General features: G+C 32.6%; 1 protein-coding gene across 1 annotated transcript; it reads left to right on the top strand.

The window, feature by feature from the left end:
• Positions 1-2,259: 2,259 nt before the first annotated feature.
• On the top strand, positions 2,260-15,466 carry LOC134687738 (uncharacterized). The gene is made up of 5 exons (XM_063548195.1): positions 2,260-2,610; positions 10,093-10,175; positions 11,549-11,648; positions 13,180-13,250; positions 15,348-15,466. The coding sequence occupies exons 1-5, from the start codon at positions 2,426-2,428 to the stop codon at positions 15,464-15,466; spliced, it is 558 nt and encodes a 185-aa protein (XP_063404265.1). The 5' UTR covers positions 2,260-2,425.
• Positions 15,467-15,486: the final 20 nt, after the last annotated feature.

Genomic DNA, 15,486 nt, shown 5'->3' with positions numbered 1-15,486 from the left:
ACTTTCATATCTTTAAAATGGAACTTCTTTGTCTAAAAGACAACCCACGAGTTGTCGAAATCCAGTTGCATGCATACTGTATACTTACATATGCATATTATGCATCGACGATCGTTGTATTACGTTACATACTGCTATACCAATTGACCCCTGATATCAACTAAGGTTAGAACTTCCTATAGGCCGTTCATTTTATTTTTGTTCCAATAAACGGTTCTTGAATCAATTATAATTTCTGAAGTATTTACGATGAAAGCATTATTCTCAAATCGTCTTACACAATGATTAAATTGTATTTATACCACAATTGAAAAGTAATTTAATAAAACAAATGACAGATGAACTGATTAATTATAAAGATGAATGTATGTCCATATGCTCATATATATACACATTCGGACTAAAATTCGCAACTTGTCATTATCTCATCGTAGCATATTGTTAATGTTGCTAATATATGCCTTCAACCCCAAGAGGTATAAATGTGCATTTCATTCTGAAAGATTAATGGATCAGCAGGTGATCAAGATCGTTTTAAAAATTCCTATTTGCCAATGAAGTTTAAATGATCTTCGGCCTCAGACATACACATGTATTTTTCAATCATAAAAGTAAACCTTTAACCCCGAGAAATATATAATCTGTTTCTCTCTAAATTTACAGAAACATTATGTGATAAATTTTTGAAAATTCCGTATATCTCAATCGATTAATGATAGATCTGTAAACTTCTACATATATTACAATCTGTACCACAATACAACCGTCCCTCACACTTAACGGATAATACAACGATCAATTAATGATTGAACGTCGCTCACGCATAACGGATTATACAACCGACCTTTTAATAACCGTCGCTCACGCATCACTGGTTCTATCAATGACTCAATACACACCCGTTTTATCGGACAAACGGATAATTCCCTGAGACACGGAAAATCTCCGGAGAACCGCAAAATATTCTGTAAAACGGAAAATCTACGATGAACCTCTATTTTTTATCCGTTCCGCGGAGATTGGCCAAAAAACACCGAATATTTTACAAAAATCGCGGTGATTTTCCAAATGGGTCTGCCAGTGTTACTTGTCCGTATTTTATGTGGAATTTGTTGTGTTCATACATTGGTTTATTCTCAAGTTTATGTATTTAATTAACTAAGTGTCCATGGTTTACGAGGTGTCATGTCCATTGACTGAGTTTACTTGTCAGGGGTTAAGAAATTTTGTTATAGCTCACTAGCCCAAGGCTAATTGGTTGCAGATTTTACTAGCCCTGTTGAAAGAACTACTAGCCCAACAAAACTGACCTGCTAGCCCTAGTATGCCTTACAAATTCAGAGTTTGCTGCAAGAACAGTGAATTCTATAAACTTAACAATTTTTATCCATTCACGGCATTGTACTGTAACAAACCTAGGGTTACTATAAAACTGTTTAACTCGTTCAGGAGGAGTGGAATCATTGCTTAACTCAACAGCAGCATGAAGAAACACTAAGATTTGTAATACATAACAATAGTATTTATTTCAGTCGTATTTTGACTCGGTTCTTCTTTCAATATAATAAACATCAAATACACATTCATCTTTCAACAAATAAAACAATAAATCGGGTGGTCAATATAAATTGTAGTTGACAGCTGAAAGACTTGATTTTGAATGACATGTCTGTCTACAGGCTCCTATTTATGTCTTTTGGCACTTACTATGACGTTAGAGTAAACATCTAATCGTCCAATCAAAAGCAACGTCTCTTACGTCTTTTGGCTAGTAACGTTTAGAAAGACACACAGATTTCGTTATTATTAAATAAAGACTCGTTATTGAGTTGTCCTTATTTTGTCCGTCTTGACCAAATTATATTTAAAAGCAAATAAAACTAAAAGGACATTTCTACATAATGCTATTTTTAAACGGACAGTAAATTCCTTTCTCGGTACGGCGTATGAACTTGGGTGTAATTTACATAACCTTACGCATTAGATATAATGCTTAAATGAGATCAATGAAAACCCTGTTCTATCATAAATAAAGACAATGTTAATGAAAAGGGAGGCACAAACATGATAAATATGCAATTTACCTGCATTGATAAAGTGTTAACTTAATCAAATAATAATATGAGATCGCAAAGTGAAAGTACAAAACGGTGTCATGGTAGATGTAAACAAGTTGAATCTCACGACAATATTTGTCAAAATAAATCACTATATGACGGTATAATCAAAGTATTACATCTATAGGTAAACATTACCAAGATATACATATAAAACTGACCCTTATCGCTTGCAAATTACATCGATATTGAAAGTACAAGATACACCCAGAGTTATTTGTTCTATTTTAAAACTTGTACAAAATCCTTTCAAATTCTGGGAATCCCGGATGATGTAGTTGAATCTGATTGGATAAGATAGAAAAGTGATGAGGGGATTTTCCCCTTTCAATTTTAGAAACGTCAAGAATTTTTTGTTACTAGTCCGTCTGGCATTTTGGGTTACAAGTTTTGGTTGCCCAAGGTCTAAATGTTGTAGTGTCGGGCTAGTGGATTTCTTAACCCCTGCTTGTCTGTATTTTATGTGGAATTTGTTGTGTTCATCAGGCATGCGGTAATGCAAATTTGTAATTATAATGCATGGAAAAAAATTGGGTCATGGTGCTTTTACAGAGTCGGTCGTGGGAGGAGGAACAAGCAATATTTTATTTTTGACCGGAGGGAGATGCTGGAGCTCCTTCCATATCTCAAAGCCCACCTCAGGCCCCCCCCCTTTCATGGGAAAAATTTGGTTGATTATATAGGGAATCATTGAAGCATGACTGGAGCAGGCCCCTCCTTAGGTCAGTCGGTGGCCCCCCACCCCCCGGTAGGAAAAGTTCTGGATCCGCCACTGTGTAGCGATGTGGTACCGTAACTCGTGCTTGGGCTTTTCATGTTGGACATTGAACTGACATGCGGCAAATTTTCTTCCTGTGAAATTCCTTATACATTTCATTAGATGGTACTGCATCCTTTTTGCAGCCACCATGTGAGCTTTGTCATAGGGACATTCAATCAGCTGTTCTTGGTCAGGTATGTGGTAGTATGCCATTTGTCATATATTTTTTTTGGACACCTTTATCACTTTGACATGGAAGAAAACTTACATGGCAAATGGCATACTACCACATATATACCTGACCCAGAATAGCTGATTGAATGTCACTATGACCAAACTAAATATAATTCAAAATAATTCAAACTACTCTGACATCCAATCTTTCCACGAGTAATTTCCATCACTTAGATTTGTGAAGGGAGCTGAGTGTTCATGTTTTATTAGGTGTCATGTCCATTGTCTGTGAGTTGACTTGTCCTTGTATTAGGAGCTTACATGTATTTACACTGTTATCCCACAATGCAATTTTCAAAATGAGAAGATACTGAAAACCACATGGTTGATATGGAGTCAGAATTACCTGTTGGAATTGTCATATTCTTTTCAGACTTTGATTTCTCAATTATATGTAGCCTGTGTTCTGACAACAACTTTGATGTATTAGAAATATACTTTGATGGGAACAACTCCCTTGTTTTTTATGATCTTCTTGAATTGGATGCAGTTATTTCTTTCAGTGAAATTAATGGATTTGATTATAGGAAGTACATTTTAGCCCTTTAAGAGAGAACAAGGTAAGAGATACAACTTTGTTCTATATTGTCTCGCCTTTCACAGAGTAAGACATTGGTATTACTATACGGCTGCAGCTGTCCTGTTTTTATATGGAAGCTTCTAGAAGAATAAATGAGTCCAGTTTTTAAGAGTTTATTTCCCATAGTACATTGCAATTCCCACATTGCCTCTGATCAAAATGGCTGACGGAAGTGAAATCCTGTTTATTCTGAATACTGCAATAATTGTTTTGATAATGATATTCATTTTGATTGGATTGTATTACTCATTGAAAATGGTTAAATTACTGACTAGATGGGACATTTTTTTTTCTGCATGGAATGTTAACATTAGAACAGATATAGTTTGATTGATGATGTGGAACTGTAAGTTTATTATTTATCAGCTTACTAATCTGGTCCTAAAGATTTTTTTTTTCAAAGTGTTGGTCATTTTACAGATGATGGCTGTGATGGTAGTGCCTAAATTAAAATTAAGTTTGTTTCCCCATAGCCAGATTGACTAAAATTAGCCGCCAACTAAAAAAAATGTATTTATATATACATTTCTTATACGTTCCGCTATGTTTGTTATTGATATTGTAAGAGGGCGCTATTAGTATTTTTCGAACTAATAATTTAATCTAGTCAATATTTGTTTAACTGCATGTTCTTGGAAATATTTGTTCATTTTTATGAGGTTTTTTGTGTTATATCCCATAGTTCATAGCAAAACCACCTGATTTCCTTAAAAATGGCCGAAAGAAGTGCATTACAGAATTTGTAAAATGTTTATTCTCTACCTAAAACATTATCAGGTCTTGAGAACACTCCTGGTTTTTGTCCTGACTTCAAATATAGATTGCAAACTTATAACAGCATTTAAAAATGGCAATATCTTATTTGGGTTTTCTTTTACTGTTTTGTTAGAAGCAGAAAAAGTTACAGAATTCTGCATTGATAACAATATAGAATTTGAGTGTTGACATTGTGGACCATTTATAAAGCATAGACAGGTACATGAACTGGTATTGATGTTTAACATTTTTTCATGATTATTCTGTGTGGTTGGATAATTGTTCTATATATATATATATTTTAAAAAGGAAAAATAGTCCATTTTTTGAGCTATTGTTTTTTCTCAAATGGGATTTATGAGCTAAAACTTTTGTCCAGTCAATATTTATGAGCTGACATAATTTTATGAGCTAAGCTCATAAAATGAACTAAAAAATGCACAAAACAATTTGTTATGAGCTTTTTGTTGACCATAGTTTGCGAGTTTGTGTACATTGTACCAAGTCCCTGCCTTCTAGGATATGACGTACCTATTTATGTTTGAATATTCATTGTGTACTTCGAAATAAGATGCAATTTCCTGCCATCTGAGCACCTCAATAGCACACAAATGTTCATTTGAGTTTTGAAAATATTTTTTTTTTTTTTCAGATAAATTAGAATTGACACTCAGTGAATAAATTTTATTACTCCTGAACTTTTACCGTCAGAAAATTTTGAAAAATGAAATGCAAAATCTGCAATCTGAGACAATTTCTAAGGCCTTGTTAGGTGGAGTTATTTGACCTTCTATTCCAGGATTATCTAGAAAAAAAAACGATAAAAATAAGTCAAAGTTTTCATTAATTCTTCAAACAGTTTTTAAGATTTTTCTTGTAGTGATACAATGTCTTTGTTTGTGAACTAGAGGTCAACTTCATCATCACTGTTGAAAGCAATTCAGTGGATATGTTGCTAAAACAAAATGCCTTTAATACCATTTTGAAAGACATGCATATATGGGGTTTTTTTTAATAAGAAAGCCACTAAAAAATATTGTTGGCTTTTTTTTCAAACTACCTCTTCCTGTTTCTTTTTTTGGGGGTAATAATTTTTTTATCCAAATTTGGGAAGGTTTTTTTTTTTAACTCTGACACCTATGTTTTTATTGCTGACCTTTTCTGCAGTTTCTTCACATTTTGGTTATCAGACATTTTCATTTTGTCACATTTTGGTTATCAGACATTTTCATTTTACATTAAAATCCCATGTGTTACAAACACTGTGAAGATTCTGATCAGAAATCTGGATCTCAAAAGTGCTTTCACAGTGATCGGGAAGGACGTGCGCCCTGCGCCTATAGCGCATATTCACCAGAAATGGCGCATAGAGTGACAAATGTAAGCGCCAACGTGGCGCACGATATTTTTCACATCGTTTCGAAACGTTTAGTTATCGTCAAATAGATTTCCGATAGTGTTCCATGCCGCCATGTGTGTGTGCACAACTGTATAATGTTCCTCCAATCATAGGAGCACCTATATATTTTCAGGACGTCTCCGACGTTTTCCTATGGTAATAGAACCATGCGGTTAAACGTCTCGGGTGTTTTCTTATGGTAATAATAGAACCATGCGGTTTAACTGATAACCCAAAAAACGTAATTAACCATCATTCATGATATAATTTTTTATAAACAACTTTACATTTGTGAAATTTGGCTAAAACAGACGATATTTAACTCTAATAATAATCTTTTAATTTAGTTAAGCATGCTATTATTTCGATTGAAAACCCCTGAAGCGTTTTTATGAATATAGTTTTTGTCTTCATAAAAGGCACTTAACTGTCCTTGTCATTTTTTGGTCTTTGGCTCGTTTTGACATTTTGTAAACATGACTTCAGCGAATTATTGTTTTGTTCTATCAATTAATGGTACTCTCTACTGTTATTCTTGTCATCGTGATGAAGTAATAATAATAATACAAGAAGTGCAGAGGACGTTCCTGAAATGTCCTCTAATACGGAACGTCTGGAATGAGTATGGTATCGACGAAGACCCAAATTTAAGGTTTAAAAAAACATGAACAAGCCAAGGCAACAGTAACAGTTAAAACATTGTAAATAAAGGTTATCTTTAATATTGTCCGTTTTGGAAGAAGTTATTGTATATTCATTGAAATTACAGAATCACAGGAACAATATCCATGATATTATTTAAAATCATAAAGGTAAGTACCAACACCTCTTTTCCAAAACATAGAAAAATAATGATACTTTTTATGTTTTTACCGAAGTCAATTCAAATGGCCCACTCATTTGACAACATGGCCCATTATTTTTAAAAATGGCCCATTGAATTTATTTTTGAGGGGCCCTGGGCCCATAGTGAAAAAAACCTTCCAGATCACTGCTTTCATAATAACAATATAAAATTTACGTTCTTCCAAATGCCATCACTGTCTTTGAAAAATGTAAACATAATTGGGAGGACTTTTATGCCAATTTTTAGCATTGAAATAGCCAGACCATATACAAATTTCCAGGTGGTCCACAGGACTACTGATTAACCATGTTTTGGTAGTCCTCCTAGATTTTAGGGGGGCACCGGACTACCGTTTGGTATATTCAGGGCTCACGCTACCAACCGACTAGGGCAAAGAAGTTGCTTTCCCGACCGTCACTTAGCTTTCCCCGACCCCCAAAAGGGAAAATAAGTTGCCCTGTTTACGATACTCGCTTTCATCCGACATTTTCAATTTTTACCAAGTTGATGAAACGTAATTTTTTTACTGATAATTAAAGAAATTCAGACATAAACAATTCATTTTCTTTAGAAAAGAGGTTGAAACATTATTTTTACAGTGTGTAGCAGGTTATTTAATAGAAAGAGAACTTTTTAATACCTCATGCACTTCCAGTGCTTGTTATTTCAAAATTAAAATCATCCTGACTGTTTGTCATAGGTTGTGGTATATATATGAAGGTGTTCACTGGTGTCAAATTCAAGAAAAATGTCTTGAAAAGAGGGGAAGAAGCATAGTATAAAAGGTGACATAGCTACATGTAACATTGAAGCATTAAGATTTTGAGTAGCTAGCTTTGTCCATGTTCTTTGGAGGTACTTTTGTCTGTGTACTTAGATGGTACTTTTGTCCATGTGCTTAGGTGCATTATTAAAATTTAAACCATGTAGCCTCATTGTGAAGTTTTTGTTTGAGTAAAGATGGCAGCATATACAGATGGTTTAATTTCCTTTTTTTTGTTATCCTGAATTTGATCAAGCCAAGGGTTTCTGTGTGGATAATCATTTGGATGTAGTGTTCCATAACTTTACTATAAGCAATAGCTCCAATGTTGGACTTTTATTTTTTTGTTCAAAAGAGGAATTCCATGAATGTATGACATTTTGTGTGGATAACTTTTTTTCTTTTGTGGCATACAGTCCCATTGCTACAGTGCATTGAACAGGTGAGTTTTTATTGGACTGGTTTTTCCTGGCCTATGTCAGTCTCAGCTTTTATTTATGATTAAAATAGTGCAAAATCTACTTATCTCCCTCTACTTGCATGATCAACCTTTTTCGATTAAGATGTTAACAGATAGTAAGCTGCACCATGCATTTGAAATGATAATTTCCCGTTCAAAAAGTAATATTGAATTAAATAACGCATTTAGAAATAGTGCTCACCAGAGTTGACTAACGTACCAAACAAAATGTTTAATCCTGGTATATCTATAATATCAAAATTCAAAGTACCTGTTTTTAATATTTGGTGATAATGATGCTCTGTTTACTTAAAGAATATCCATGTTTTTTTACGGAATTGTGGTTGCAAATAAGCTTTTGCGGTTGCATTATTTTCAGTTTTACAGTGTTCATTGTTTAATTATTGAAATGTCTGATCCAGGAAAAAAATGGGTTGTTACCGAAATTTGTGTGCTGGTGTCACGGATGTGTTTGAGTAAAATATATATTTGGTTAATATAGGAAACATGATGATATAGGGAGTTGAATTGTGACATCAAAAACTAGTTGACCATTTTCAAAATGGCCGCTAATATAAGCTCACGATTACTCGGCACTTTTAATTTGAATGCCATGATTTTTCAGGTGAGCGATTTAGTCTCTTAGAGAGCTCAAAGTTTAATCATGTGTTAATTACTTAATCATTTGATTAACAACAAACCAAAAATATCCAATATTTTTTTTCTATTGCAGAGAAAGAATCACCCCACCATTTTTTTTCTTTCTAGTGTGTTTCTTATTTATTTTGTGTCATGAATTCTTTTCCTCTGGTTTTTTTTAGTTTTGTAAATTATGAAGATTTCATTTCGGCTTTTGATTTTTGTACTCTGAAAAATTATAAATTAAGTTCTGTTTGTGGTAAAAATCATTTATTACTTTATTCAATCGAATCATATTTTTCTTTAAAACATTTCCTGGAATCAAAAAACAAACATTTTACTCATCATTTTCTGAATAACTACCAAAACCAGTCATTGGTGGGGTGGTGAATCTTTGAAAAACTGTAAATGTGAGTATAAATCTAGAAATTTAAAGAGGGGTTGAGTAAATGTACACGTGACAACAGTACACACTAAAAAAAGCATTAATACTATCTTGACTTTCAAACTACGAATAAGAAAAAGTAAAATTATTGTTTTAGTAGGCAATGAAGGCAAATGGTGCATTTCATTTGCACACTTTATTGTTGCATAAGCGTTTTTTTTTTTTTAAATTACAGAAGCAAACTGTTGCTCACCTTGCCAATTTGCCATAGGCCGTATAATGTGATGTCTGAAGTGGTTACATGTCCACATATGAAGTGGTTACATGCATGTCCGTGTTTGAGGTGGTTAAATGTCCATGTGTGAAGTGGTTACATGTCCACATATGAAGTGGTTACATGCATGTCCGTGTTTGAGGTGGTTAAATGTCCATGTCTGAAGTGGTTACATGTCCACATATGAAGTTGTTACATGCATGTCCGTGTAGTAGGTGGTTTAATGTCCATGTTTTAGGTAGTTAAATGTCCAAATATGAAGTGGTTACATGTACATGTCCACACATGAAGTGGTTACATGCATGTTGGCGAAAACACAATCGGGTAGGGATTTGATGTGTCATATTTTGGAAAAAATGAAATTTACTACAGATAGTCATAATTATTGTAACTACATTTTATTTTTTTTGATTTATAGTACCATAATTATATAATTCAAGAATAAATTCCCCTAAAAAAATTTCATAAGGCATCTTAGAATTTTTGGTGAATTGAGATTTAATACAGACACTACATTTTTGTCAATGTAACAATGAATATCTAGAGAATAATTGTAATGTTATGGTATTAAGGTTGAATTTTATGACACATTATTGGGTATCTATCAAATTCAACAAAATAATGGTACATGTATGTAAGACATTTTAGACTAAATTGCATGAGGTATTACTGATTTACTATTTTTTTTCTTTTTTAGTCATTCTCGTTACTCTATCCTGTCTATGGAAATATGTGTAACTAAAAAAATGAAAGTAAGAGTTGAACAGTGTTGAATAAAATACATGTAACTAATAAAAATGTGACATGGCAAGTTTAAATAAGAATTGTTTGTCTGGTTAATCTTTAGATTTGTATATCGTACTCTTATTTTATTTTAGCAACATGAGTAGTGAAATAAGGAGGAGGAGCATGAGGAGTAAGACTAAAGCCAGTAAAGGTGAAGATGATGAAAAAATACAAAGTAAGTCCTATTTCTACAAAGATACTATCAGAAGGCTGTAGTTGACAAAAAGCTTGTGTGTAACTGTATTTACATTTGTATTTGCATACTGTAAACCGGGAAAGTGGCAGTTTTATTTTTGTGATTTTTGCGTCAACAATGCTAATGTGAAAATAAAACTGCACAAAAACCTATTTCTATCATTTGGTTCTCTGGAACATGACATTGCATCGCGAATTTAAAACTGCAAACTAACATGTAAAATCCAGTCGACAAACTGAAAAATAAAGACAGCAGGAATAATTCCCAGTTTACAGTATCTAATAGGCAATAACCTTTTTTACAATATCTGTTTTGCGGAAGTCTGCCTTTAATATTTTCTCCAATATTACTGCCTAGTACTTTGAAAAAAAAATAACTGTATTTAAACAAAATAGGACCTACATTTTGTATTATTTAGAGCTTTGGAATATTCTCTGTCATAATTTCAAACAATATATTCAATTACAGTGTAATTTTTAGAATATTTGTTCATCTTATCTGAGACGAAAATTTATAGGTGGGTAATATTTTATTTGAGTTTTTTACTGTATTTGAGCTTTTCAGCTCACCCTGAACATGCTGAAGGACCACATGAACTATCATTGCTTTGTGTCAATGTTCACATTTTTCAAAAATCTTCTCCTGAAACCACTGAGCATAATTAAAGCTGACTTGATATTAGTGATCTATCGGGTATTTTTTCTAAAGTTTATGATTTTAATCCTGGTCATCCCACCAACATGGCTGCCAGGGCTAAAAATATAACATGGGGGGGGGGGGGGGGGTCTAAACTGCAGCTTTTAGCTCACCTGGCCATTAAAAATGATAGCCATGTTTTCAGAGTCGAATATTATATTTTTTCCAATCACCTATTATTAACTACTGTGATTTGCCATCATATTAGCATTTTCATTTTATGGGTAGAAGACACCTCTATTTATGTGTAGTATTGTATGATTAGTTACCTTGCAGAAAATATACATTTCATTGTTCAATCTTGCACAAAGCTTATAAAACATCTCCAGGCTTTAATAAAAATGCATAATTTCTGCAAGGTCTCAGTGCATTTATATATAAATGCAGGCATCAGTTACTAATACAATAAACATGAATACATGCTAATATGATTAGAAATCATTATATTTACTAAATGATAGGCAATTGAAGATGAGTAGGTGAGCGATAATAGCTTCTTGGAGCCTCTGGTTTAGAAATATCTCAAACGGTACAACAGATACATATAGAGAAAAACTGACAGGATAAAAATGATTAGCAGGACAAGACCTATCAAGGTCATATAATGCTGCCGTTAGGCAAAGCAGATTTTGAAGTATGTGAATATATGTTTTCAGAGCCAGTATGGGTCAAATTGACGGGATTGGGAGGAGGGGCATGGTGGCCAGCGAAAATGGATAGTCATTTGGCTGTCTCCTTTTGGAGCGACAATTCAAGGTAAGAAATAACAAGATTTGACAGACAGTATTTTTACATACCACAAAATAGACCAAATAATGCTTTCATGTTAGGCAAAACTAAATATGTGGTCCTGGTAACATGGTGGGAATAAAATCGGGGTTGGCAATTCCTGAAAATTTTATATATTTTGCCATTTTACATAATATTTTTTGTCTAAATGTTAGCCCTTTAAGATTCACATTATAAAAATACAAGCTGTTTTTGCCCTTGAATGTGCTAAAAGATTGAAATATTGTTTTTGATCAACCTGTATGTATATTTCCCTCTTTTCAGGTTCTAGAATGCTTAGGCCCCCCCCCCCCCCCCCCCAAAAAAAAAAATGTGTGTTTCCTATTACCTTAAAGTTTTCAAACCAGGTAGGTAGGTAGGAGGATGTTTTTATTTTATCAAAACTTTGTTTTCCATTTAGGTGATGTTATTTTGAAAGAATGACAGAGATATATGATTGCACCCATTCCTGTTTTGGTATATTACTCATGTTTCTCTGGATTTTACATTAAAATAGAGTTAGAAATCCATGATAATCAAATTTTGTCAAACTTTTATTTTACACTTAAAAAAAATTGAAAAATGATTTTTTGGCTGAAAAAATGTTTCAGGTAGGCACATTTTTTTCAAGTCGGTAGGGTGACTGGAAACACACATTATTCTTTTTGAAAAAAAAATAATGGAAAACATTGATGTTCATAATATATTGGTGACAGAAAATAAATTTTGAAAAATAAATTCACAATTTTCCCTTTATCAGCTATATTGAGATACCTGCTGATATTAGAGATAACTCTTACAAAACCAGTATCCTGAAAAGAGTGAATGAAAGCATACTGTAAAATAAGAAATTTTCGTGTGTGTTTTATTTTTGCTCATTTCAGGATTAAGAAAAACTCGTGAATATATCACCTTGCGTATATTTCATTTGTAATGCAAATGCATTATCTTGAACACAAAAAATGAAAATAGAACCTAACAGGATTGAACATTGAATTCAGGAAATTAAAACGTCGCCAAAATATTAAGTCAAGTTAAAGTAATTGGATGGTTGCCAGAAAAGTGCATAAAAGCAAAGCATGATAAACTTTTAAACAATATGATATAATGCTTTTCATGTGAATTTAGAAGTACATCACTGACTTGCAAGATTGTTTCAGTTGTATTTAAATACTACACTACAATTTAACTATAAAAAGTGTCCAAATTTGCTTTCTGCAAGAAACTGATAATCTAATCGTGCTTAATGCTTCTATATTGCTTTATCTGGAAGAAATGGATTTTCACATTTATATATATAGAGAATAAAGAATATATATACTTCTTAGTACCTATAAAATGAACACTTCTCACAAATTTTCTTGTTTGTTTATAACTGTATTTTGAAGAAAAAAATATCTGAAAAATATTTCAGTCACTCAGAACAATTTTAGTGAAAGTAGGACAGGGGAGAACTATTTGAGTTGATAATTCTTTAATACTGTCCTACATTATGCATAAGATTTATTTGTAAACTTAGGATGAAGGTAAAAAAGAAATGTATAAAACCATTCGAATTACACATAAGCAGCCTTGTGAAGTTTACAAGAGGTAACAGTTTTGATTTAAATGACCTTTTAGTTTATCATCATATTTTGATGTTTAAGCTAGATTGCAACAAGTAAATACTTCACACTTTTGGCAAAGGTCAGGCTGAATGCAAATTTATGAGCATAATTTTGTCAAAAGTGTGATGTATTTACTTATTGACATCTAGCTGACATAGACAGCAAACTTAGGCCATGAATTTGTCTTTTTATTTAAATTATCTTACAGTTATAAATGTGAGTATCTGTCTCAGGTGAATCTCATTCTCTACAAAACTGTTGTGCTGGATAGTCACACAATTTTTATGCCAGCGAAATAAAATGTAAATAAATGTAAAACTCCTGATAAGATTGCTGTCTATACAAATGTTAAATCCAAATTACATCTGCAATCTACAGTTAGACATTTTAATTGTTTTTACCTGTTTAATCAAATATACAAAAGACCACCTTTTATTACACATTCAAGTGTCAGATAAGGTTTGATAGATTTTCCTTAAAGGAGAAGGGTTCTTGTCAAAAGTAGTTTGCAGATGTATGGATGTGTATTTCAGTTGTTAGTTTATGAAATGTTCTGAATTTTAATATGTTTATGTTGATTAACCATGTTAACTGAAATAAGAAATAATGTTCATATCAAATAATAAAGTAAAATTTCTCACTTTTTTGGAATAATTTGTTAACAGAAAATTTGATGTGTCCAAACTTTTAGGCCAAGAAGAAAATGATTGTGTTTCTGCTGTTCAGAAAGACTTAAAACTAATTATTTTTATATTTTTAAAAGAAGTTGATTTCTAGAGTTTTTCTTAATTTTTCCATGACAGATCCTTTTGACCATAGCTCATATAGGTTTTGAAGAATTTTTTTGGCCAGACAGTCATTCTTGCTGTTTCTATATTTTTTTTTGTCTGACCTTGAATAATTGATTAATTTATAGCTATTAGAATGCAAAAAGTGTGTCAGCTGCTGGAGCCTTGTAGTTGCTGCCAAAAATGTCTGACAGGTCTGACCATTTTCAACAGCTCTTCTTTTGATAGTTGACCTTGATGTTACTTGTGACAGAATGTACCCTTAGTCATGGGATGTAAACCTAAAGAATATCAATGCACAAGGAAACAATATTAATGTATGGTTTCTGAAAGCACAGATTTTTGCACATGTTGCTAGGTCAATATATTTTTTGGAAGATTCCGTAGGAATTTTACCTATGTAGCTGCTTTTAAGTCGGCCTTTTTGACCAGAAAAAAATCCTATGCAATAAAAAATAGTTCCTGATCTAATAGTTTAATGCCGTTATTCATAATGTTGGTATTTATTAATAATATTTTCAATCTGATAAGATGTATTTATTTAATGTGATGTGTATTGTATACACCTTTTTTTGAATTATGAAGAGTTAAGAATATACTCTTATAATTGTGTATAAATTTCATTGAATATGTGTAAGTCAGTGCCTTCCTTTGCTACCTAATATATTAAAATAGAACAGCCCTGGTTGATTGATTATAAACCATATATAGTACTTAAAAAGTATATTTAAGTATGAGAGTGTTCTTAATCATGTTTTTAACTAAAACAATTACTTTGTTGACTGTTGTTTTTTATCTCTTTGAATCATGAAGAGTTAAGAATATACTCCAGTGGCGGATCCAGCCATTTGAAAAAAGGGGGGGTCCAACTATATGTCCCCATTCAAATGCATTGATCGTCCAAAAAAAGGGGGGTCCAACCCCTGGAACCCTCCCCCTGGATCCTCCACTGTACCGTAATAATTGAATATAAATTTCATTGAATATTTGTAAGTGCCTTCCTTTGCTACTTCATATTTTAAAATGGAACAGCCCTGTTTGATTATAAACTATATGAAAATATTCATAAAGGGTAACATGTCCTGTCCAAAAGTTGAAATTTTATCTTGGATGCATGGACAGGCAGCTGGTATTTAAAACTAAGTAAATCGCTCTATTACATATTATTCAAGAGTCGTTTCCTCAAGTCTTTCCTTCAAATCCCAAATACATGTACTTGTGAGTGCTTCTCAGAAACCACTCAAGACATGCAAGATGATATCTTTTGCATTGTGTTTATTTATTTATTACAGACAAGCTTAAGAAAGCAGGAAGTGATTTGAAAGAGGATTTTGAATTAGATTTATCAAAGGCAACTGCAATGTTGCAGGAATATAAGGTATATATTTCATTATTGGATTACAATTTTTAACCGGAAATTTCCCTCAATAT

Source organism: Mytilus trossulus, chromosome 10, assembly GCF_036588685.1.
Source record: "Mytilus trossulus isolate FHL-02 chromosome 10, PNRI_Mtr1.1.1.hap1, whole genome shotgun sequence".
Lineage (NCBI taxonomy): Eukaryota > Metazoa > Mollusca > Bivalvia > Mytilida > Mytilidae > Mytilus > Mytilus trossulus.
This window is presented reverse-complemented; position numbering and strand designations above follow the sequence as displayed.